Here is a 26,668-nt window from a genome sequence, read left to right on the forward strand (position 1 = left end):
CTCTAGGCTGATGCTAAAATTACCTTCTCAAGAAACCAGTTTGATTATTCCTCTGCTCTCAAATCATCAGTAATTCCCTATTTCTGATCATTATTCTGCTTTCTTAGGCATATTTTTTCCAAAACAATTTCCTAATTGTAATTAAGAAGTTGATTGATGAGTATGGAATAAGAGTAAAGAGAAGTTGATAGTCTTAAAGACTATTTCAGGGAGAGGATTCTGTGAAGATGGCAGAGTAGGTTGGTAAATTTCAACCTCTTCCCATTTTTCCCACAAATAGAACAAATCCGCACTTCAGGGTGAGCATAGACTGAAGGAAAATCAAGAAGATTTAGGGCAGAACAGGTCAGAGTCCGCGGTCAGAGGGGAGAGCTGAAGGGAAGCTTGATGCACCATCCCCTAACCCCTACGATTACAGGAGCTTACACTAATACTTATATTTTTTTTTGGAAAAGTGAATGTCAAAGAAGAAGAAACCCCACCATTGAAACATATTATGGGAACAAGGAAGACCAGGGTTCATGTTCAGAGGATACTTTGCAAAAAAAAAAAAAAAGCTTCTACCCTAAAGAGTAATGCCAAATGGTTCCCTGCCCAAAGAATATTTATAGAATTAAAAAAAGAATTTAAAAATCAAATGAGAGACATTAAGGAAAAACTAAAAAGAAAAAGAAAAACCACCCAAAAAAACCAAGAAGATTATGGGGAAAAAATTAACCAATTATAAAAGGAAGTAGAGAGTCTCAAAGATGAAAAAAATTTTTTTGAAAATTAGAATTGGGCACAGGGAAGCCAGTGAAGTTATAAGAGACCAAGAAATAATAAAATAGATTATAAAGAATGAGAAAATAGAACAGAATGTCAAACATTTTATTTTTTTAAATGACATAACTGGAGAACAGATCAAGAGAAAATATAAAAATAATTGGACCGCCAGAAAGTTCTGACCAAAAAGAAAATCTTGACACAATAATGTAGGAAATAATCCAAGAAAATTGCCCTGGAGTGATAGAACATGAGGGAGAAATAGAAATAGAAAAAATCCACTAATCACTACCTCAAAGAGATTCTTGAATACACAGGAATGTTATTATCAAATTTGGAAACCCCAGATCAAAGACAAAATTTTTCAAGAAACAAGAAAAAAAAAACAATTTAAATATGCAGGAGGTACAATTAGATTTGTACAAGACTTATCAACAGCTACAATAAAAGAAGGCAGGTTCTGGAATCATATCTACTGACAATCAGCATAAATTATTATAATGCCTTAATATCTCACTCAAATAAAAATATATCTTCCTCACAACTGGAATATTTTTACCCATCAATGAATCTCTTTTAGAAAATATTATATAAACATTGATCCAGTCTTTATTTTTAAAATCTTCTTTTTCCATACTAGAGAAAGCACACTATCACCCTTTTGACTGCATTTATCATTACATTATCATTCCAATATAATTTATCATTGTTATTCTATTTCCATGATCACAATTCAATTTAAATTAAGGACACCAAGGAATCATTGTTGAATTGATGAAAATTAGCAAGATACTTTGGTTTACATAAATGATGAAAAATTTGCTTTAGGAAAAGATGCTGATTCTTCCTAAAGTACTATTCTTGATATTTGTTTTCACCACCTTAATCATTTTTGACCTATGTTTTAGGGTATATTTTAGGGAATTTGTAATCTTAAGTAACCTAATTTTTTTTCTTAAATGGATTTTTCTAACCACTAATAGAAAATTTCTTGAACCCCTCTGTGGTTTAATTCATAGCCAATAAGTAAAATTAATTTTGCTGGAGTGGGATGTAAGGGAAGGAAGAACAGACTTTAATTGAAATACATAAGGAAGGGGGATAGGAAGTAGACCTATAATTTCATTGCTATAAGGAACTTCCAGGTGAGAAAAATATCTCTACCAATGCCTATTTATAATTCTGTGCAATTTATAGCTGTCCTAACTTAGATTCAAATGTATCCAGTAGTGAGAGAATCAAATAAAACAGCATTCCTGAGTACAGCCTCAACCAGATTAAAATGTAGAATTAGGAAATATGTAACAAAATAAATAAAATACAATAAAACATAGATAGCATTACATTTTAAAACTAAGTTATTATGGAGTAGCAAAAATATAACTGGACTATGCCATTATGGTTCTCCTATATATATGCATATAGCTAAATATATGAAAGTATATAAAAGTTGGTATTATTTTTTCTGCTCACTGACAATCTCTTTAATTGGCAAAACTTGAGAGAATGGAAAGCAGGTACAGGAATCTATCCACACCTTTTTCCGTTTTGTGTCTTTATCATAACATTTATGTCCATATTCAGTATTCCAGTATTAACTTGATAACAAGAACTTGCTGAGGATTCTCCATGTTTGAACACAACCCACATGAACTGTGGGAAAAGGGAAATAGAAAACAGTAGATATTTCATGTTAAGTATGAACAGACAACCAATAATTGGAATCTATGATTTAGCATGTGAGGAGAAAGTATGGCCCACAGGACAAATTCAATCTGCAGCTCGTGTCTGTAAGGCCAGTGAACAAATAATATTTTTTACATTTTTAAAATTACTTTTAAAAAGCAAAGAGAAGAATAATATTTTATGACATGTAAAACTTATATGAAATTCAAAGTTCAGTGTCCATAAATAAAGTTTTATTGGAATACAGCCATATTCATTCATCTACATATTGTCTGTTGCTGCTTTCATGCTACAATGCCAAGTCAAGTAGTTGTGAGAGAGACCATATATGGCTCTCATTGCCTTGTACTATTGCTCAGACACATTACAGTTCACAATGACACAGAGTTCTACATTGTTTCTATCACTTGTAATGCCATATTAAATATATATTGTCATTATTATTATTATCAGTGTATACCCATAATATCAAAATAAAAAACACAAAAATTTTATTGAAATTCTTTGTGCTCTGGGACATGACTGAAAAAAAAAATTTTGAACAAGAGAAACTGACCTTTACTATTGCTAAATGCTAAAAAGGCTTTGGAAATTAACTTTTGCCTCTTATAAAGTAATACAGTACTTATACGTGAAACATACTGGGGTAAAGCTAATTTATTGACAACTAAAGTTGTTTGAATCACAAGTAATATTAAGGTGCTTTTACCCTTCATGGTCTATCAAAAGTTAATAGAAGATCTCCATTCCTACAGAAATTCCCAAGGATACATTTTGTAGACCTTGATGCAAGTGCAAGGGAAAAAATAGTTTCTAAATTCATTCAATTATAAAAGTGAGGAACTTCCACCAAATCTTCAATTAGAAATAACTTATCTGCTAAAAGACAAATATCAAAAAAAAAAAGAATATAATAGAATTCTATGAATGCTTTCCAAGTAATGAATATGCTCAATTGAAATTACATGCTCATGCACTGATATCAGTATTTGAAGTACTTTTCTGTGTGAAAAAAACATTTTCAATGATGAAATACATCAAATCTTATTACACATAAGCATTAACAGATGAACATTTACTTTTAATTTTGATGATATTTATTTTTAACCTCAAATAAGAGAAATGCAATCTCTTCCCACCCAAAAAAAATCCATTCTTTTCATTGACAAATCTATATTACAAAAAAATATACTGAATTTTTTTCATCATCATCATCATCATCATCATCATGATTTTGTCAATAAAAATTTGTGGAAATTTATTTTCTATCACATTATTTAAGTATCTATATAAGATCCACAATTATGTCGCTCAGCCTACAAAGATTAAAATATTTCTTTTGGGGGTCTTTACAAGAAAAACTTGCCAATGCTTCATTTAGAATCTGAAATACCTAGATCCTGATTCCAATAATAGTAAAGTCAAAGTAAAGCATGACTAACTAAACTGGGTAGCTCACAAGATACTTCATGGTTAATCTTTTATTTTCTTTTAGATTGAACAAGATTGTAAATCTGAGAAACAACATGGAATCTACTTGGAATGGCCAAATTAAACTTTTTTTAATGGCTCAGTACAAAATGTTTCCAAGATCTAAACCAATGTTCTCAAAAATCAATCAATAAAAGGAGTCTCAAATAAACCAAACTAGCAAGATCTGAAAAGTTGTTAAGTTGTTTTAGTTGTGCCTGACTATTCATGACCCAATTTGAGGTTTTCATGGCAAAGGTATCGGAGTGGTTTACCATTTTCTTCTTCAGTTCATTTTACAGATGGAAAAAATGTGGCAAAAAGGATTAAATGACTTGACCAGGGTCACCCAGCTAATAAGTGTCTGAAGCCAAGTTGGAATTCAGGAAGATGAATCTTTCTGATTCAATCTACTGCATTACCTAGCTGCCCCATTTGAAATGTATGCAATCAAATTTTCCAGTTAAAATCAGAGAGAACAGATTATGTGACTGCAGTTCTCTGATGACCACGATGATGATATTAAAATACTAGCATTTATCTAATACTTTAAGATTTGCATATCACTTTACAAATATTATTTCATTTGATCCTCACAACACCCTTGGGAGGTAAGTGCTATTATTGTCCCCATTTTATAAAAGCAGACAGAAATTAAGTAACTACTTGTTCAAGATCACACAGCAGGAAAGTGTCTGAGCATTAATTTTTATTCACATCTTTCTGATTCCAACTCCATCTTTCTAACCACACTGACACTCTAGTTTGTCAGTGTCAGTAGGACAGAGAACCTAATGAAGTAATCTAGATATAATTTCACCAGTTTAAGAAATGAAATTATACTATTGACTATACTATTAGGATGTATTTTTAAAGTAATAATAATCATAATCACACATCTATATAATATAGAATCATAAATCTACAGCTAACTAATATCTTGGAGGTCAGTTAATCCAGCACCTCATTTTAGGAGGAAACAGAGGCCAAAGAAAAGTTAAGTTATTTAATCAAAATATCACAGACTGTAAAAATCACAAGTGGGATTTCAACTAAGTTCAGCTGACTCTCAAACCATTGTACTATGATGTCTCTTTAAACATCTCTAAGTACTTTCACATGTCTTATCTCAAGACAATCCTGCTAAGAAACAATACAGAGATTAAAATTCTCATTTAATTAAGGAAGAAATTGAAATAAGAGAGTCAAAATGAATCCCCAAATATTCAGACTCTTAATTGTTCCTTTCATCACATTATTTTGGCCTTCTAAGATTTGGACTCTGGACACAACAATTTTATTTCTACAGCATAAACTTTATAATTTTAACAGTTACAAAGCAACTTTGTTAACTTTTGAAAACTATTCAAGAGAGGAACTCTCAAGTTTTCAGAATGACTTACAATACCACAAATCTATACAATAACTGATGATCAAATTTCAATATACCCCCAAAATAAAATAAAACAAAAAAAACAATAATTTTAAAAGATGTGTGTCATGATATATACATACACACACACACATATATGTATGTGTGTGTGTATATATATATTATATATATATATATATATATAATGTTGCTATATAAGGTTTCCACAAAACAAAATAACACAACAAAAGGATTTTAATTATTAAATTATTTCTATTTGTTTTTGCAGTGACTCAAAAGAATTTTATAAATAAATGACATTTATCTTTTGAGCAAAGCAAAACATTACTGAGCATACCCAATTATTTACCTCTAATATAATTTTTAAAAAACACAATGTGTTTCCTGTGCATACCTGGTCTATCATTTATTATAGGTGAGACGAGGAATAAAGGCAAATGTGCTAATTCTTAAAGTTATTGAGAACTAAAGGTTCTAAAAAGAATACAGATTCAGAACCCTTAAACTCATTTACTCAGTGGTAAAAAAGAAAACAACAAAAATATAAATTAAAAAAAATGCCTCTGACTTACAGAGGCTTTGGAATTCCTGGCATTACAGCTATATCTGCTTGAGGCATATGAGATTCAAAATAGATAGAGATACAACTTGTTTTTTTACTATTTTATATTCAGTAAATTTTAATGAAGCCACTAAATTAAGCATAACTTAGTGAAGGTTTAATGTAGTTATGATGAATATATTTTACTGATTAAAATGATAAACTCATGCAGCCTTAAATATTGTCTTAAAATATTAACTAATGTCATTTACAGATTTGGGAAAGGTATTTATAAGTGAATGATTATTCTGGAAGGAAAATTCCTTTTTGTTCAATCAATTTCCTTAAATTAATCAAACATGTTTCATGATTATTATTTAAAATGTCTTTAAGAGTACATTGACCCCAATAAAGAATAAACTTATTTGAGCAAACAAATATTCAGTTAGAAGTAGAGATTCAAAAATTCATCAGTTATTGTCATGAATCAAAGAAAACCACATTGAAGCCTCACCTGTCTCCTCTAGCTATTTACTTTGATCTAATTAACTAGATAATTGTCAGATCTAGATTTCCCTTTGTGTTACATAGACATAATACAAACAGCACCATAAATTAATTTTTATGTTTAAACAACCACCAGAATTGTGATGGGCATAACCTGGATTATGTCTCAGTCTACCATTATAGGGAATGGGCAAGAATATCATCTTAACATGGCATAAAGTGAATGAATTTATTTTTGTTCTCACCTCCCCATTTTTGATAAAGTATTATAACTTGATTGACCAACAATGCAGGCAAGCAAGCCTTCGAATATATTAGTTTTAATTTTTGAGAAAATTTACCCACAGTAAAATCTTTTGTACTAGATTGGCATTATTATACTTAAAAATTAATAACAAAATTTGTATTACAACTTTCACCTAAGAATTCCAGAATACTTTACCTGCACCCAAATATCAATTATTTCCTTGAAACAGATAAAGTAATGTGGTCAGATGATAACTAACATAAACAATCAGTTTACCATTCTCTCTTAATACTCCTTATAAATGTAAAACTCAGTTAACATAATCCAACATTTTTTACTCAGTTTCTTTAACCTTGAATCATGAGGATAGTCTCACTTCCTTTTGATATCATTCCTCAACTTCCTGGATCTCCATGATCAGTAAGTTATATATTTTCCATACCCTAAAAGTGCATTTCTTTAGCAAAGAGAGGGGGGAAAGCACAAAAAATCATCTCAAAGAAACAAGAGATGGGATAAAAATGTTGGAGTAGGGAGGAGTAGTATGTGAAATATTTTTCAGAATGGATTGACAATTACTTTGAAAAAGTATTTTAGTTGTAGTGAAAGTGACTCTTCATATACTATACTTAATATTACTACTAGATACTATTACTATTACCAATACCAATACCACCATCACCTCTGCCACCATCACCACTAATACTAGTAGTAGTAGTAGAAGTGGTAGCTTACTACTACTTCTTCTTCTACTACTACTACTATTACTACTACTACTACTACTACTACTGATAATAATCATCATTTAAATTCCCTGCCAAAAATATAGATGAAGAGTTGGTTGATAAGGAATTAGGAGAAAGCTTGACATAAATTAAAAACTAGGAACAGGCAAGCTTTGTGGCTGGGAAAATTTAGCACAAAATATGAATTCAAGTTGAACCAAGAGAGTTTTTTTTTTTTCTTTTTTTTCTGTTTAACTCCACAGAGAGCTGATAAAAATGGTGGCTTAACTATCTATCCTTGGTCATCTATCCTTCCCCCTTTTCCTTAACCCGCTCTCCTTAGATGAGTCAGTAGGGAATTTCACCTGAGGATCTGCTGGACCCTCCATCTCTCGCCTCTTTTCCTCTGACTGGCTTTCTCGGATTCTGTAATTCCGTCTTTCTCCCTCTCTCCCTGAGTCTCCCTGGAGTGGTCCCAGACGGGCTGAGGGCAGCAGGCTGGTGATAGGCGGTGGCGCTGACAGGAGGAGGAGCCTAGAACTCCGGGTCTAGCCCGCCCTCTGCTATAAGCCTCTTTGCAGCTTTCTCTCTCCATCTCCTCTCCTCCTCCTCCTCTCTCTCTTTCTCTTTCTCTCTCTGCCTCTCTCCCTCCCTCCCTGAGCGTCCCTGTAACTGAACAGTGAAAATTCACATTGTGGATCCGCTAACAGGCGCAGATGTCATGTGAAAACGCACATGTTCTGCCATCCACACAGCCTTCCTTTCTTTCCTGCCCCCCCCCTCCTTTTTTGCTCCTTTCCCCTCTTCTTTGTAACTAACCAAACCACCATCAACTCCTCCTCCTTCTCCTCCTCCTCCTCCTCCTCAGTCCAAGTGATTACAAAAGAAATCTTCTGAACCGGTGGTGGCATTTTTTTTAAGCAAATACACTGGAGAGAAAGACAACAAAACAAAACAAACCAGACACCAATCAGACAACATATTTTCACCCTTTCTGAAAACAACAACAAACAAACAACAGCAACAAAACCCCACCTGACCAAACAATCACCACTATCACCATCATTATCATCATCACCATTATCATCAAAACCAGTTAAGACAGCAGAGGCCTCACTAGCCACACAGCAGCCAACACCAACAACTGGCAACAATAACAGCCTGGAAGGGATGGTTTTCTCGGCAGAACAGATCTTCGGCTGCAGCCTCCACTCGTGCTGAGAGGGGATTTTTGTGCTTTCCGAGGTGCGGGCTGGTAGCAGCTTAATGACTGCGCGGAGTGAGCTATCGGCAACACCATGCGAGGTAAGGCAAGGGAACTGGGGGGGGGGGGGGGGAGGAGAGGTGGAGTGGGAAGGTTGGAAGGCAAAATGCTCTGGAGAACTGGTTTCGCATTTGAAGATGGGATGGGGGGGAGAGTAGCGAGGGGATGAAAAGCTTAATGGAAGGTGAAGGAAAAGCTTGAGAACTGGGGATTTCACTGACTTAGTGTTCATAGGGAGGGCTGAAAGTAGCTTTCTTGGATAAAGTTTTGAAATGGTGTTGCTGCTTCATGAGTTTTGTTTGGATAGGACAGGATAGGCTTTTGTTTGATTGTTTGTTTGGGACTTGGGGAAGAGGGATCTTCTCTAAGAGAAACTGTATTTTCTACTTTAGTTACTTGCGGTGAAATCTCTCTCTCTCTCTCTCTCGCTCGCTCGCTCGCTCTCGCTCTCTCTCGCTCTCTCTCTCGCTCTCTCTCACTCTCTCATCTTCTATAGTCATGGAAGAAGGGATAAGATGAATAGGGAAAGGGAAAGAATGAAAACATTTTATCTCAACGATACTGTTTGGTAAAATGTAAGGAGAACCACTCATGCTGGTCGACAACCTCGGCTTGGCAAGGTTGGGGGACAACATCCACTCCTGGGAGTCAGGGTTGGGCGGAGTAGGTAGCGGCGTGCAAACCAATCCCTGGACACATCTCTGGAAAGCGGGACGCATTTTCCCTCAACTTATAATTGTTTATTGAAGTTGGCTGAGGCGGAGGTGGGGGGGAAGGTAGGAGGGAGAAAGTGCTGGAGGGGAGTGGAGGGATAGTTGAAGTGGGGGAGCGGGAGAATAGGTGCTATTGGGAAACAAGTCCAGGATATGGGGAGATGTCCCCTCGCTGCTCCTCAGCCCAGTCACCGTTGTTTCTTTCTAGGGTACTAAAGAAACTGAAAGGAAGAGGAGGGGAGCATTTCGATTGGGGTTGGGAGGGGGACAGAACTTGTGTTTGCGAAGTTACTTCTCTCAACAACTGAGTTTGCTAGAGTTGGGTCGGGAAGGCAGCTACTTGGCTTCCTTGGGCGCTCCCCTCTCCTTCTGCTTTTCAAATAAAAGAGGGTGAAAATAGAACCCATAGATTCTAGGTTTAATGAGGACCCCGAGAGGTCCCAGAGACGGCGTGTTGGCGTGGGGGGTCTCTGGAGACACCTGTGCAAAGTTATTTTTGTCTGTAACCTCTCCTCCATTGGTCCCTCTATCCAGAACTGTCAAAATATTACATCCCTCCTTGCGAATCGATTCTCCCCCCGCCCCCCGCCATTCTCCTCTTCGTCCTCACCGTCCTCCTCCCTCTTTTCCTCCTCTTCCTTTTATCCCCATTCTTCTCTTCCCCCCTTCAATATTACATCCCTCCTTGCCCCCCCCCCAGAACTTGGAGCTGACTCATTCTTTTTCCCTTCCGCTCCGCAGGCTCCTTGCATGTCAATGCAGCAGGGGACTAAGTTGGAAAGCGAGCTTTCTGCTCCCTGTGCATCCTCTTCTCATGTTGTCGAGTCGCTTCTGGTTACTGACTTTGCCTCCCAGTCTCTTAAACTCTAGCACCTTTTTTCTGAGTTTCCTTTCGGTGTCCTTTCCAAACCCTCTACTGTTCACAAGATCCCTGCATCTTCGCATCCCGACCAAAACATTTTCTTCCACACCAAGACACCCGAAATTAGGAATGGTGCCCGAAATGCTTTGGCTTCCGCCACTTAATGACTTTGAAAGACAGCCGAGAGTTAAAACAGCAATTAAAATTTCACACACACACACACACACACACACACACACACACATGCACGCACACACACCCCTCCATCTGTACGATGTTGGATTGCAGTTGTGGCCCACGCTGGACGGGACGGATCTTGCAGAAGGTTGGGAGTTCCCTTATAAACCACATAGTCCTTAGCCTCTCACTGAAGTTTGATCCCTGAACAACTGATAGAAACAATCACCCCTCCTAGGTTGGGATCGCAACATGAGAATGGGGATGCGCTGTAAGTGTGCACAAGTTTATGGCTACTTGGACAGAAGTGGGGAGGGCCCACGTACAGCTGAGTTACACCGGAGAGAGCTGTGTAGCTGGTGGTGAGAAACATCCGTGGGAGAGTTCGTGAGTCTGTGGATGGTAGATTAACGTGAATGGGTCAGAAGACGCGAGTTAGCGCTCCTGGTCCTTGAGTTGTTTGGGTGCGTGCGTGCGTATGTGGTGTGGTGTGGTGTGGTGTGGTGGTGGGGGGAGGGGGGGGGAGTGAGGAGGAGAAGAAGGGCTAGTCACGTGTTCCACTGACCAACTTCTCTGAAGAAGGTGGGAGGCAGGCTGGGCAGCGAAGAAGATCGCTGTTCCTTCTTCTCCTTCGCCCTCCTCCAGCATTTGGTACACACAGAACGCTTGCTCAGCGTTAATAAGTCCGAAATCCTCTTCCTTGTTTTGTTGTTGTAGTTTTGTTTTTTTCAATCACATTTCTTTTTCTTTTTCTCTTTCTTCCTTCCTTTCCCTGGGTAGCAGCAAACTGCTTTTCCTGATACATTACCTTGCATTAGTGGGGGGGAAGGGGGGGAGAAGAGAGGGGAAGGGGGCGGGGCACGCCTACACTGCGTGGATCTGGAGCACCGCGGCTCAAGTCTTTGAAGCCCACCCACCCCCCCAGCCTCCCCTGAAACACACACACAATTGCAACAACAAAATAATAAAGCTTGCTGGAGTGGAGGTGGGGGAAAGAAAGATGATTCTATGGCTTCATTCCGATTGTCAAGATTAAACAGGGCTGGGGTTTTTGTTGCTTTTTTTTACGTTGTTGTTTTTTTGTTTTTGTTTTTGTTTTTGTTTTTTTTACGTATCAATAATATTCACTTTGGGACTCACTGGAGTGCTAGACTTACTCTACCCATAGGACTAAAGGATGGGAAAAAATGTATTTGCAGATTCTCTCTCTCTCTCTCTCTGTCTCTCTCTGTCTCTGTCTCTCTCTTTCTCTCTCTGTCTCTCTCTCTCACACACACACACGCACACACTTCCTGAGATTTCCTGAATTAAGTTTTTCTATTACATTATTATTAGCTATTACATATCTAAAAAGGACACACACGCAAAATCATTACTTATGCCAACAAATTGTAGCTTTACCTTTCTTTCTCAAGACAGAGTGGATAGTTGGTAGAGAAAATATTTTTTAAAAAGTGGGGGGGGGGAATACAACAGACTAGTCTCCGCCTCCCCATTATTACTCCTCCCCTTCATCCTCAATGAATTTCCTTCATAATTCTCCTCAATCAGTAATTTTTTAAAAGGTGGGCCCGAAGGGAAAAAAATACAGTTAAGAAAATATCTTGCCTACTTTAGGCGCCTTTGAGTGTGTATTGAATATTAATGTGAATTTTGGCAAGGGAGAAGAGAAGGGAGATGCAGAGATCAATTTTTGATTTTAGATCTGAGTTCCTTGTCAGACTGAGGAAATCCTCCCTCCCTCTTTCTTATTTAAATACATACACACACACACACACACACACACACACACACACACATTGCTATGTTATGTACAATAGACTGTTATAGTTGCAGAGGACCTCGGAGATGAGTCAAGCTTATGTTACACCTAGGGAAAGTAAGGCCCAGAAGCTTGCCCCAAGGTCAGAGACAGCAAGTGGCAGAGCCAAGATTAAAGGCTAAATCTTCGTGGTGTTTTGTTTTGTTTTGTTTTTCCTTATCTCCATGCCATCAATCCCAATTCTACCGCAGTAGTTTCCAAAACTATGTCTCCGAGTTCTAGTTTGATAGCAGTTCGTAGCTGGGGTAGTAAAATCGTAAGGCAATTGAATACTGAAATTACTAGTCTGAGCCATAGGTAGCACTTTGAGATCCACAGTTCACCTATTTATTCTGAGTTGAGTGGAAGATTCAAACTCCACTTAGAGTCTCCAGTGAGACAGGGATGAGGGAAAGAAGAAAGTGTCGAACTTTATAATCTGATGATTCCTTGACTTTTTTTTTTCTTTCCTTCACCCCAACAAAATTTAGAGATGTGAGTGAGCATAACCCTTTTTTCAGGACTGGAGGAGGAGGGTGGTTTTATTTCTTTTAGGTTATTTCACTCTTTGTCTGAGTGGGGTGCGGTGTGGGTTTCTGAGAAAGAAAAGTAGACTCGCCTAAGAAAGCTTCACACATCACCAGCTTTGCATTATTTAAAAGAACTTATGAAAAAGGGTTTTAATTGGGTCTGTACATAGATGAAAAATATAGTTTAAGGCTAGGTTTCAGTCTTCCAGAGAGACAGGTAAGTTGTTTCTTATATGGGGACATAATTGCACCATCCTTTTAGTCATTTCACCACATAAAGCATTACTCCTATGCATAAGGAGAGGAAATCAGGATATTAGAATTGAAGTTGGAGAAATTAGGTTTTAATTGTAGATCCCTTACTTCACTACTCATAGTACCTAGCCACTTAATTTGTCTGGACCTCAGTTTCCTCATCTATAAAATGAGGACAAGCTTATTCTTAAAATTTCCCTACCAGGTCTAATGCTAGAATCCTAAATGTATTTATAGCTGATAGATTATGAAGGTTCCAAAAGATTTTCAATCCTTTTTGACACATGTAGTTGTATGTTCAAACTTGTGACTACCTTATTATTGTCTTATTTAATTTCTTTTCATTTTGATTAACTAATCTCTTTTATTTTAAATTCTGCTTATAGAGACATACCAGCACCTCCTTCAAGTTACTAACCAGAAGAACTGAACTCATCTAGATTTGTAGGGACTTTGAGATCCTTCAGACAATGTTTAATAATAACCTTTATAAATTTTCATTAATAATTAGATATATTTAATCAATACCTCTCCTTGCTTCCACCCATCCCTTTAAAAGTTCATTCCAACATTTCCTATTAGTTGTCCATTAATAAATTTTTCCTTTCACATCAGAGAACACCCTAATACTCATAGACTCAAAGTTATCTACATAAAAGTCCTGTTTAAGCAGTTCTGAAAGCATGTTTCAACCTTTGAAAAATGTCATTTAGAGAGACAATAATCCATCCTTTTGTTTTTAATTTATGTGAAACTATCTCACTGAGCTATTTATTAACAATTATTATAACAGAAAAGATCAGCAATTAAGCAAAGGAATAACTGTTAATATCACCAAACCATTTTTTTTATATTTCTTTTCTTATATTTCTTTAGATTTAATTTTGTATATAGAGTGGGTATTTTAAGGAGGAATTCTTCAACAAGTTAAAAAACTATCTAAATAATAGCAGTGATACTACTTCTTTGTTATCAGTTGTCATTTTAAAAAATAGAGTATTTTACTTCCACCAACAATAATACACTCCCCCCAAAAAATTCTTCTTAATAAAAAATACACTTCCAACAATATTATCCAAGCAGTATGATATCATACTGTTACTAAGCTAAAAATAACTCGTCTTTATATAATTTCAGGAGAAATTTGATGACTTTACCCCAGGATAAATGCTAACATTTATGTGTGCATATCTGGGTGTGAATATATTAAACGTGAATACATTAACAGTTTTCTAGTGCACATCTACTTGTATAGTATATTCTTGAATATACTCTAGAAAGAACTAACTAAAGTATTTGTAAGACAAAGTAAGAACTCATTTAATTGCTCATGAACTTGCCTATCTAGAAATAACATAGAGGAAAATTTCAAAGTTAGGATAATGTTCAGTATCATTGCAAACACAAAATGTCATATGTTGTGTTATCAAGCCTAGTATTTCCTATAGGCAGAATATTCAGATTTTTGCATTAAGGATTAATATAACAAATGGCAATTGATTATAAAATGTTTTCTCAATTAAAAATAATACTCTGAATTTTAATAGATTTTGCTGCATTTTATTCTTTTGCTAGTTTTACTAATGATCCTCGCTGTAAAATACCACTTAGAGATGGTACTACTATGAAAATATTCTTAAAGAGATTAAAGTGTGAAATGAATACGTATGACATAAACTATGCTGTACATTAAATAGATTTATTACTTTGAGCATACAATTTTCCCCCTATCTAGAGATGTACAGAATGCAAGCAATTTTACCATCTTTCTAATGAGCTACATTATTGAGAAAATGGCCACATCATTTGGATAGCTAATATCTGGCATGCTGATATACTGTTACAGCTTTATTGAGGTATAAAAATTTTGAACAGTTATATCTGTGTTGAACCCTACTACACATTAATAAAATATAAGTATCACAGTTAAATACTTAAGAAATTTATGTTAAATGTAAAATCCAATGTAATTCTAATGATTTTTCACAAATTTAATAAAACACACTGGTTTAGCTTTTCAAATTCATACTGTTGTTATAATTCAAAAGTGAGATTTTTAAAATATATTTTCCATGTTATTAATTTAGGAATAAAAGTTTGGAAAATTAAGGTACCAAAATATTTTTTCACACAAAGACTGAATATTTAAGAATTTTAGAGCATTAGAAAGAGCTCCAGATATTAAATTGTGTTCTCCCAACTTGAAAAGAATAATGTCTACTAGGAATAAGTATTTGCGGCTCATAATTAACCTAGAATCTCTCAATGTTTTGACAGTTTATTTCAAAGTGTTTCTTAGGTCCTCTAAAGGATTTTGTGGGTCTGCTGTTTGATCATCTGTTCTGTAAAGCATTGAAATAAAATACACTAATTACATAACTATTTTGAGATCTAATTAAGGGTAAAATCTGATAAAAGATGCATGATTTGGTTTTTTTTAATGGTCACTATAATTTTAATAAAAATCCAGTTATAAATATTTGTTTTAGAGTTAATAGAATCTTAATCTTAAAGTGTTTGTTGTGCATTTCTTGTTTTAGAGAAAAGCAATGTTTGGAGGCTTATGTTGATCCAAGATAATATTCTGAATAATATGTATGCATACATATGTTCACTCATTCTGAGATGCTGAACACCTGAGAGGGGAAAAAATAGTCTATCATCATTATTCAGAATTCTAAGCTTCACACACACATATTTACATTATAGGGACAACTTTCCTAGTCATATAAAAGTAGTTAATATATGGGGTAGTAAGGCAATTGCTAATCACACATATTTTAAATAACATACATATACTACTGTATCCTGAAAACTCCAAAGGGGAGCAAAATTAATGAATTCAAGGATACCAAATAAATCAAATTTTCCCTCTCAAATTAAGCAAGATATTCATAGACAATAAGGCTTATGCTATGAATTTGAAAGATGTATGCTTTGTTGCCAAAGACAAAGGAAGCACACAGGAATAAATATTGATTGAACTAATCATCTGATGAATAGAAATGAGATTTACCAGTGCACCAATATAATAGGCTATGTTGGCTAGCCCTTTCGTAAGGCATATGTTACCCTCTCAACCCATAACCCTAGTCATTCAGTTCCTAATGAGAGAAACTACAGGTGTTATAACGGCATTTTATAGTAATTCAAGCAAGATATAATAGATGTATAGGTAACTAACAGAAGAGTTGAATGAAATTCTAATAAAATGGAAAGACTGAGTTCAATGGAATCACAAAGTATGATGTATTTAAACTACATTAGGATTTTAGTTTAATTTGTTATTTTACATAAATTTCTTTGACTATTGATTGAATAATTACCAAACAATTATATTTGGTGATGAATGATAACTGTCATTATTCAGCAAGTTATAAGATTTATCCTCTGGCAACTTTCTATTACTATCTAATGATAAATTTTTCAGTTTTATCTGGATAATCTAATGTTTTCACATTATATTTCAGTTTTAAATTATATTTTGTTAGTTTGGTGTATTTAAATTTTAAATTTATTTTTTACAAAATTGATCTTTTCTTCATATAATTATATATAGAGTAAAAATGCATATACCTAACTGTCAAAATTTGAGGCTGAATACCAACATAACTATAATGACAATGCTATCCTCAACTCCTAGAGGAAAGATTAAAGCAATTTAATTCAATTCCAATTCATATAACTAACTATTAGTATGAATTGTTTTGATGAACTGGCAATGTATATTGACTCTGAATTCCATGAAGCTGATATATAAATTATACAAAACATAATAACATAATTCAGTATTGTTTTATCACAATCTGATTCACAGGAGCAGAAAACTACATGGTCATGGGAAAATGAAGATGTGGCTATTTATTGATCAGATTATGTTCTCCTAGTTAATACATTACAATTTACACTCATGAACACAATATTTTGACAGACTGTGAATAAACAAAGAAAATTAGGCATAAATAAAATCACATTCCATATAAATGTTTTCCCCAGTGTTTTCCAATAAGCCATCTCTAACATTCCATAGGCTAGTTTTTACAATTGTATGTTATCAAAAGTTGTTTAAGCTGAATTTTATCAGTATTAGATCATATTGTCCCATTGACCTAACATTGAAAAATTATAATAGATATTTATTATTGAATCTTTTTATTTGTTGGAACTTATTTCTGGGTCTTAATTGGTCTATGGTTGTGTCTTATAAGGTTTTCTGATACTACATTTTTGGAAAACAAATTGTAATTTGGAAAATTTTAGGTTATAAGATTCATTTGATCGGAAATCGATCATGAACTAAAAATGACCTCAAAAGTTATGTAATTCAACTCCCTCATTTTTTAGACAAGAACACTGAAACCCAGAGAGATTAAGTGACTTAGTAAACCCCAGAAGTGAACTTTGATTCCAGATCTTCTGACACCAGTCAGTGGTATTCTTTCAACTGCTACATACTAAGTTCAATGTTAATTCAATAAGTAACAAAAATTCATTATGTGTATGACTGGAAATAAATAAGTCACATGAAAATTCAAATAATTTTGGAGAATTTTATTATATTGTAAACCTTTATTTTTGAACATGTTTAATCTTTCATTTTATAGGAATCCAATCAATTCAAAAAGTTAGATAGATATTATTACCCAAGGCCAAACTACATGAAGCCTGTTAAATAATTGGATTTCAGTCCAAACAATTAATTCAAAAGAGTAAAATTATTATATGGAAAAGATTCTAATCTTGATCTTCCATAAAATTAATTTCTTATTATGTTGAACTTAAAATGATTTAATAAACATTAAGCAATTTTATAGATAGGTTTTATGTTATCAAAGTATAATTTCTGGGCAGATATTCATTTAGAAAAGTTTGACTGCTATATTCAACTTTAACCAGGAAAGACTTTCAAACTCCTTTCTAAACTTTATTTTACAAAGGAAAATACAGATGAGAATGTAAGAAAATAATAAAATATTTATATAAACATGAAATTGAGACATATTTAAGGATTAATACAATTTTAAATATGAAATAGATCTTATAGGCCATTTAATCTAACTCTCTCATTTGATAGATAATAAAACTAACAATTGACCATTGAATTAAATGAACTGAAATTAATGTCCCAAGAGGCTGAATGAATTACCCAAGCAGCTAATAGCACAAGTGGGATTAGAACCCTCATCCTCTTATTTTCAAGATTTGCAATAAGTTTTTCAAGGGACTAGGATATTATAAGCTTACTATAAAGAAAATTGCCACAACAGTGTGTTATTATGATCTTGAGAACTAAAAGAAAAAATAAAATTTAAAAGTGCCAAACCAACTAGCACTGAAAATATAAAATACTAGATTAAAAGGAAAATGAAGTATTATATTTATTCAATCCAATTCTATCTATATTTATTTTTAGAAATATTTTACTTTTTCCAATTATATGTACAATTTTAACATTTATTTTTTTAAATGTTGAATTCCACATTTTCTCTCCCTAGCTAAAAATATGTATTAAAAAAATTAAATAGTCAATCTCTATTTACTCAGTGCCTATTATTATGTGCAAGGCTCCATGCATGGTCAAATCATAAAACCACATATATTTCAAATTCCAATGTAATAATTTTCTTGAATGACTCATTCTGTTCTTTTAGAATGTTGATTATATTAAATTTATTAGTACCAGGTAGTAGTGTTCTTCTGGTTCATCAATATTGAGAAATATTATTATTTTATTTGTTCAGTTTCCTTTTTAGAATTGAAGAGTTTGAAGAGTCATCATTCAAGAATGATATAAAGGTTCTCATAATTTTTAGGGATTTGAGTTTCATGCATTTAAAATCCTTTTTAAAAACAATTATGTAGACCCTCCTAAATAATGGAAGGAGTACTATTGCTTTTCAGTGATGAAGAAATACACATAGTGACAAAACTATAATAAATTCAACAATACTTTTAAATTAATTTTTAAAAATTTCATACAATAGTATCTACTTCCTTTGGGAAAATAATACATAGGAAATAATACAATATAGTGGATATAGAGTTAACCTTGGAATCAGAAAAATATGTGTATGTATCCAATTTTAGATACTTAATAGCTGTGTGACTGCAGGCAAGTCATTTAACACCTCTCAACCTTTGGTTTTGTTTGTTTATTTTATTTTGCTTCTCTAAAATAAGAATAATAAAGACACATCATAGGACTGTTGTAAGAACTGGAAGAAATAAAAAAAATATATATATAAAATCATTTGCAACTTTAAAGTGCTATAATCATATGAGATATTACTTTCACTCTACTTTCACTCTACAGCAGATATGGTTATTTATTTCTCTCTTGCTGCATATTTATTTTTGAGCTAAATAAAGTTCAAAGTGGCAGTTTTGTGGATCCCTTGTAATAGTTTAACTACTGCCTCCCTTGCAGGGTCCCTTAGTTCAGTGTTTGGGAACCAATGCAAAAAAGAAATCTCGTTGTTGAACAAAAGGTAATGCAGTATAATAACATGTCTCCTGGTACTCTGAGATTCAGATTTACACAAGAGGAAAATGGCAGATCCAACCTAGAAGAGTGGTCTCCTGACTCCTATTTAGATTGCTTTTCCAGTGTTCTTCACATAATATGACTCAGGAATCTTTTTTAAAATCATCGCTAACCAAAAACTTCATTACTATGTAGAATTTAGTCTATTCATATTGTGTTCAAATATAGAAATTCTTTGAAAAAATCCAGATGACAAATCAGTTTCAAAAATATATGGTCCAAAATTGGTCTATGAATCAGTTTGTATGGAAACATTTCTTGTGTGATTTCATTAATGTGAGGAATCCTCTGTAAAGAACTAGCTTTAATAGTGCAGAGCTGTAGCTATTCTCTAATTTATTGTTTTAAAGAGTCATCTGGGTCAAGGCATTAACTTGCCCAGTATTTGTCAGAGGCAGAATTGAATCCAAAGTTTTCCTCATTTCAAGGATCTATTCCATGCTGCTTCTCATATATACAAATATTCCTAGTTTTATTGTAGTAAAATAAGCCCATTGTTTATATTTTTCTATTTTGTTTAAAAGAAAACATTGAAGATGTTAAAAAAAAAAAAAAAGGAGAAACCTATGTCATAGAAAACAAATCAGTTGGACCAGAATTTGGCCTTAATTAAATTCAAATACTCAACATAGTTATACTGTTGAGGTTTCAATTCACTTGTCTGTAGAGTTGGGGTTTGGGTAGATAACATGACCTTTCAGGTCCTTTTCAGCTTTAAATTTATGAACTTATTCTTAATTACTTTTTGTCATAAATTTTTAGTAGAGAGGAAAATCACACAATTTTAGTTATTTAGCATGGTGTATATTAAAAAGATACTTCATTTCACATGTCCAAAACTCACATGGAAAAACATGAAAATTCAACATTGCCTTTATTGGCATATGAAGAGTAAAAACAGTACTTTCAATTCCCCAAATTATATCCTTATTCTTGATGAACAAGAAATGCTAAGAGTCATCTCAGTCTAGATGATCAGGAGTCATCTATTTTACAATCTTCATTCAGTTCACTTGTTGAATAGGGCTACAGATGCTAGAAAAAAATAAAACAGTAGCTTTTGATTTCCAGTTACTAAGCTTGAACAACAGTAAATCAAGTGTGAGCAAAATACAATCTTAGAGTCATTCAACATTAAAATTTTCTATTGAGTTAGATGGAAATTTTACCTGTCAGCAGAAAAACTAAATGTGTATTCAAAAATAAAATTTCCAATCTTGTCCCAAAGTTCTGCAATCATTCAGTGTAATCAAATGCCTTAATAGAGCAAAAACATTTCCTCTAGAAAAACATCATATCATTAAAGTCTAGAGGATTTCTAGAAATAAAATGTATATTTAGATTTTTTTTAATTATTTAATAACAAGATTTTTAATAATCTGTATCCTTAAACTGCATATTGTAGACCAAAATTAAATCAAATATTAAATATATTTTATGTATTCAGTACTTTTAAATTTATACTACTTCAAGTAAGGGCAACTTGAGGGAATTCTTTTGAAATAAGTATTTTTTTAAAGTATTTCTATCCTGTGTGTTTTTCTTCTAGTCTTGGAGTGTGACTAGGAAGGCAGAGTTGGAAATGGACACAACTTTTGTAATAACCTAAAGAACTGGAAAAACACAGAAATATAACAATAATAGTTTGTAAAATTAAAAGAACTGGCAAATCAATACAATAGGAAAGAAGTAGTCAAACCCTAGGCATTTTAAGTAATATAGGTAAATAAAAAACCAAACCCTTTTTTTGTTCTAAGTAAAACTAAAATACAAAATATTGGAAGATTTTAATGTAAATCTATTGTCATTTGGTAAGTTTATTTAAAAATATTTTCTACAGAAAAAGTGATTGATTGTGTTTTCATGGTGATTCATGGCTTTGTTTTGTTGGAAGGGAGCATTAAAATATTATTTAAAATAATTCATTTGAGACAAAAATGAAAAAAAGGGAAACTATATTAAATGAAATTAGAATGGCACCACCAAGAATTGAATGTTTTGACTCAAAAAATCGAGAGCACTTGCTCCTGACATTAGGAATGTTGAGGCAAAACATTTAATATTTCACGCTGTCCTGCTATGAAATAAGCATAATTATGATTATGTTCAACCATTTTAGGGAAAACCGGAAAAAAACCTTTGTAAAGATTTTGAGATCTACATCTAAAATTCCCTAAGTATAAACTACTCTTGCCAAATCATTTGCATAAATTCAAGTAAGATATTCTGAATATTTCTAGCCTATCTTGAGGAAATTATTTCATCAAAGGTTGTTAACAATTTCATTTCAAAATCACTCACTAATGAATTCCCTGAAATGTTTTTCCCCCACATTCAAAGTCAATTTATGAACTGAAGACTTTACAAAATCATAGGCATATTTCTGTCTCCCTCCACACCGCTGATGCTTCAAGGATCTGATTTCACTGTCTTTTTAAGGCAAATATTTGCTAGGAGTTTTTCCTTGGATTCCTTCTTCATTTACCTCCCAGCAAAATGCATTTAACTCATTTCCATATAAAGGTAATTCATCAGTCAGTTTGTACCTTTGTTATTAGTACTGCTTCTATTTTTGTTGTTAGTTTTAGATCATAAGCTTTTCAAGCAAAGGAAAAGACTGAACAATCTAATACATAAATATGTATGGACAAGAGCTTAATATATATTTTCTGACTAAGATTGATCCCTTCATTAGCATTGCATATTTACAACCTATGCTTCTCTTTAACTTATATTAAGGGTCTATTAATGTCAAATCAGATCCTGTGAGCTATATAAGTATGAAAAATTTTCTGAAGAAAGAAACTATTGTCAACATTTAAAGATGTTATGGCAAATTATGCCCATCAATGTAAAGAAAAGGCCAATTAAATTTCATATTAATGTTCAAAAAAGTCAGATTTGTGTTCCCTCTTTTTAATATAGCAAGTAAATATGCTGTGTCTTTTGAAACGAATTATTGTTTTCTTTACATGACACTATCATCTTTTTACAGATTTTTGGTGGGGTTTTGTTGTTATTTTTTTACATTTTCAAATTCCATTCCAATGTCTTTGAGAGAACTTTTATTATTTCATTATTATTGACTTGTCAGGCTCCAGCAGTGTATACTCTAGTACATGAAACATAGGCAGAAGTATTGTTCCTATCTTGGCAGTTTATTTTGTAGGGGCTCTGACTGATTTTATTATAATGGAATACTACTTCCCAAACATGGTTAAATTTCACCATGTACATTGTTGGAAAAAATTGAAACATATTGAAAACTCTCACTTTAATTCTTTGCATATTCATTATCAACTTTTTAAAAACATAATAAAGTTGAAGAACATTATAGATTCTATCCTGGGTGGTGTTCTTCAGTTTCTAGTATCTTAAATCTGTTCTGTGCTTATTTTTTTCCAGGATATTTAGATAATTTTCAAAAATATTAACTGTTGATCATTGTGAAGTAGTTGCCTTTCAAATCTTTCTGAAAACTTTTAAGAAGGATGCTATATAAATCTGAGAGGATTTAACTAAATCTATTTTATTTCTTTATATTTAAATTAAAAAACAATGATGACACTTTGTGTTTGTTTAGTAAATTATATTTTTTGAATTGCTTTTTTGCATATTGTTGATATCATTGATCCTCACAAGGCCTGTGTGGCAGGTAGGACAGATATGAAAAAAATAATGTTGTTTTAATATCTTTGTAATTAATTAGAGAAAAATTTGATTAATAAAATTTTAAAACAAGGCATTAAAGCTCATGCTCCTTGATTAAGAGCAATCCTAATTACCATATTGTTCCCTCTTCTGAATGTCCAGAGAAATTTATTCAGCTTTAAAATGTTAGATATTCCAATAAGTTAAAAACGAGAACTCATTTATGTCCAAAAAACCTTATTTTTGGAAGTGAAATCAATTACTGAAGATTCATTCTTTTGGAAAATATGTATATATATATATATATATATATATATATATATATATATATATGTATATATATATATATATACACTTTAGAAAGTATATATACATACATATACATATGTATACATGTCATTATAAATCCCACACTTTAAGAATGCAATGCATGGATCGGATACAAAGATTACTTAGACTTGGGATGCAAAATGCCATCTGTATTCAGAGAGAGAACTATGAAGATTGAATATGTATCAATGCATAGTGTCTTCACTTTTTGTTTGTTTCTTTTGATTTTTTTCTTTCTCATGGTTTTTTTCCCCTTATTGGTGTGGTTTTTTCTTGTACAACATGACAAATATGGAAATAAATTTAAAAGAATTGCACATATTTAACCTATATCAAATTACATGCTGTTTTGGGGGAGAGGCAAAGAAAGGAGGGAGAAAAATTAGGAACACAAAGTCTTGTGAAAGTGAATCTTTTTTGTGTTTAACATGTTTAACATATATTGTATTATTTGCCATCTAGGGGAGGGAGAGAGGGTAAGGGGGAGAAAATTTGGAACATTAGGCTTTGCAAGGGTCAATGTTGAAAAGTTATTCATGCATATGTTTTGAAAACAAAAAAAGTTTAATAAAAAAAGAAAAGAAAATGAATGTTTTAAATTATCTTTACATATATTTGGAAAATAAAATACTCTTGAAAAATTTTAAAATTGCTTATACTCTAATTCCTTGTCATTATATGGTCTTGGTCATGCTACCTTATTTCTGTAGCAACTATTCCATTTGAAAAATAAAATCAATAATGTTTTTAAGTTCTTACCAATGATCAGGTTAAAAGTTACAATATATAAATAAAATAGTATTATATCATTTACTAACTATCACAATATGGTCAGTTCCATGAATCATTTAGCACTGGTAGTAAATCAAGAGAAACACACTGACACAAATAGAGACAGAAACAAAAGATTACACCAATTATCATACTTTCACTATAGAAAATAATATACTGCATACTATATATTATATAAAATATGTGTGTCTATATGTATGCATGAATACATATATTACAAATATTCATAGAAATAGACACAGAAATCATGTAGTCTAATGGAAGAATTAAACAGCTAAGGATCAATTTGACTATACTATTGATATAGTTCTGTATCTTTTAAAAATCAGCCTTTGTTTTTTCTGTTGCAATTTCTTTGTCTTTAGAATTGGTTATGCTATGATGTCTAACAACTATGTGCAATGAAGATGTGAAAAGAAGATAAATAAAAAATTGAATTTTCCACTATCAGATTTAGGAGACTCTAACTTTACAGCTAGCTAGATACAGGGGAAAGTTACGTGTTATATCTAATTAGAAACTATCTTAAGAGTCAGACATATTTGAACAAAATGAAAGAAATGAGGATGAGATGCAGGAGCTAAGTCCGTCCTTCCCTTCATCTTTGTCCTCCTCTCCTGTTTCCTTTTCTTCTGGTCCCTGCTTCACATATAATTATCATGTAACAACACAAGGTAGCTGCTGGCTGACTCTTCCATACTGTGAGAAATACTTGAGACCAGGACTCCTCTCTAGAAAAAGATCCTTTCCTGTATTTTCCATTGGTTTCAGTATCTTTACATATCATTCCCCTGGAAGAAACGCTTCTTTCCTTCTTTAAAACACATTAGAATAATCATTGTTTCATACCCTGATTGTGGCCTCCTCACTACACATTTGGGAGTAGATTAAGATGAACAATTTTACTTGGGGAGAAAAATTAACATGGATATCCAAAGTGATGCATTCACTATCATAGGAAAAAAAATTCATTTTTCCAAGGACTTTCTAAGTAAATTTTCCAAGGTCAAGTTCTCAAAAATTTTGCCCACAGAACACAAGTTTAAATAGTTTCTACATAATTGGCACCTTTTCCCTATGTACCCAAAATAATATAGTCCTTTATTATTATTTATAATATATATTATATATTATATCATTATATGTTTTATATATTATATTTATATAATATATTAATAATTATATTACTTGATATATATAGCATACAATATATTATATATTAATATAGAATGATATATAATCTATGATGATATATTATTATTATTATGTATAGCCCTTTAAAGTTTACAAAGTGTTTTTCATATGTTATCTTATTTGCTCCTCATAGCACCTCTATAAAATAGGTATTATTATTATCCACACAGTACAGCTCAGGAAACTGAGGCTGGGAGAGGCTATGTTAATTTGCTCAGGGTCACACAACTAGTTCTGAGTTAGGATTGGAATTCAGGTTTTCCTAACCCTAAGTCTAAAACTCTACTACGAAAAACATGAACTGGGCATAAAAATACATTATACTACTGACCTCATACTGTTGTGAAGAAATCAGTTTGCATGTCAAAAATTTCCATATAAATAGGAGTTAATAGTAGTGCTATATTAACTTTGAATTGTATTTCATGATCCTTTGGTAAAGGATATATTATGTATTACAATGTCCTATCTATGACTATTCCATATTCCATAAAGTGAGTGTATCCCATTCCAAAAAAAAAAAAAACTTTACTACACCACTCTGCTTATAACTATATGAGTATCAGCCTACCTGAATTCAATAAATAAACAGTAATAACAGGAGCCATGTTGAGATTGGGGAGCTTCTTTTGGTAACCATTGCTGATTTTTTTTTTCAGCAGATGATGACTTCTTTCCAGCCAGTGCTACTCGTAAGCCCATATATTAAACCATGGACTAGTGATCTGGGTAGAATAAGTATCCACTCTGATAAAAATCACAAATCTTTTGAATCATTGAAATAGATTAGACAGCTTCATTCTGTCTCTCCCTCTTTCAGGCGCTTATCTTAAATCAGAGGGCCTATTAGAGCAGGGAGTCTGTAAATGGATTCATCCTGTGGTGTCAAGTACAAATGAGAGCTCAATTGTCATGACATTTTAAATGATGTCTTCTTGTTTTCTATGACTGATTTAGTATTTTAGGTTTTATACATCCAAGTCAGGGTAATTTAGGGGTAAAACTAAAGACCTGAGGATACTCAGGTTATAATATCAGTACTAATAACTTTGGGTTTTGGGGTTTGTTACTGTTTCTGTGCTCTCCATTCCTTTTTTTCTCTGTGAAATGAATGGTGTTCATTCTATCAGCCACTTACCTACCTTGAAGGTACAAAGTAAGGATAAATGATGAAATCATGAGTTCATTTCAGATTTGGAAAGGCACAATATCTTACCCACT

The 26,668-nt window shown here is 32.9% G+C and overlaps 1 protein-coding gene across 1 annotated transcript in view; it reads left to right on the plus strand.

Moving 5' to 3' along the window:
* The first annotated feature begins 7,937 nt into the window (after nucleotides 1-7,937).
* Nucleotides 7,938-26,668, plus strand: part of RORB (RAR related orphan receptor B) — a 255,056-nt gene continuing 236,325 nt past the window's right edge. The window contains exon 1 of the mRNA XM_031939553.1: nucleotides 7,938-8,639. Coding sequence (XP_031795413.1) covers nucleotides 8,633-8,639 — 7 coding nt within the window. The 5' untranslated portion in view covers nucleotides 7,938-8,632. The remainder of the gene's footprint in view (nucleotides 8,640-26,668) is intronic.

Source organism: Sarcophilus harrisii, chromosome 1 (genome assembly GCF_902635505.1).
Source record: "Sarcophilus harrisii chromosome 1, mSarHar1.11, whole genome shotgun sequence".
Lineage (NCBI taxonomy): Eukaryota > Metazoa > Chordata > Mammalia > Dasyuromorphia > Dasyuridae > Sarcophilus > Sarcophilus harrisii.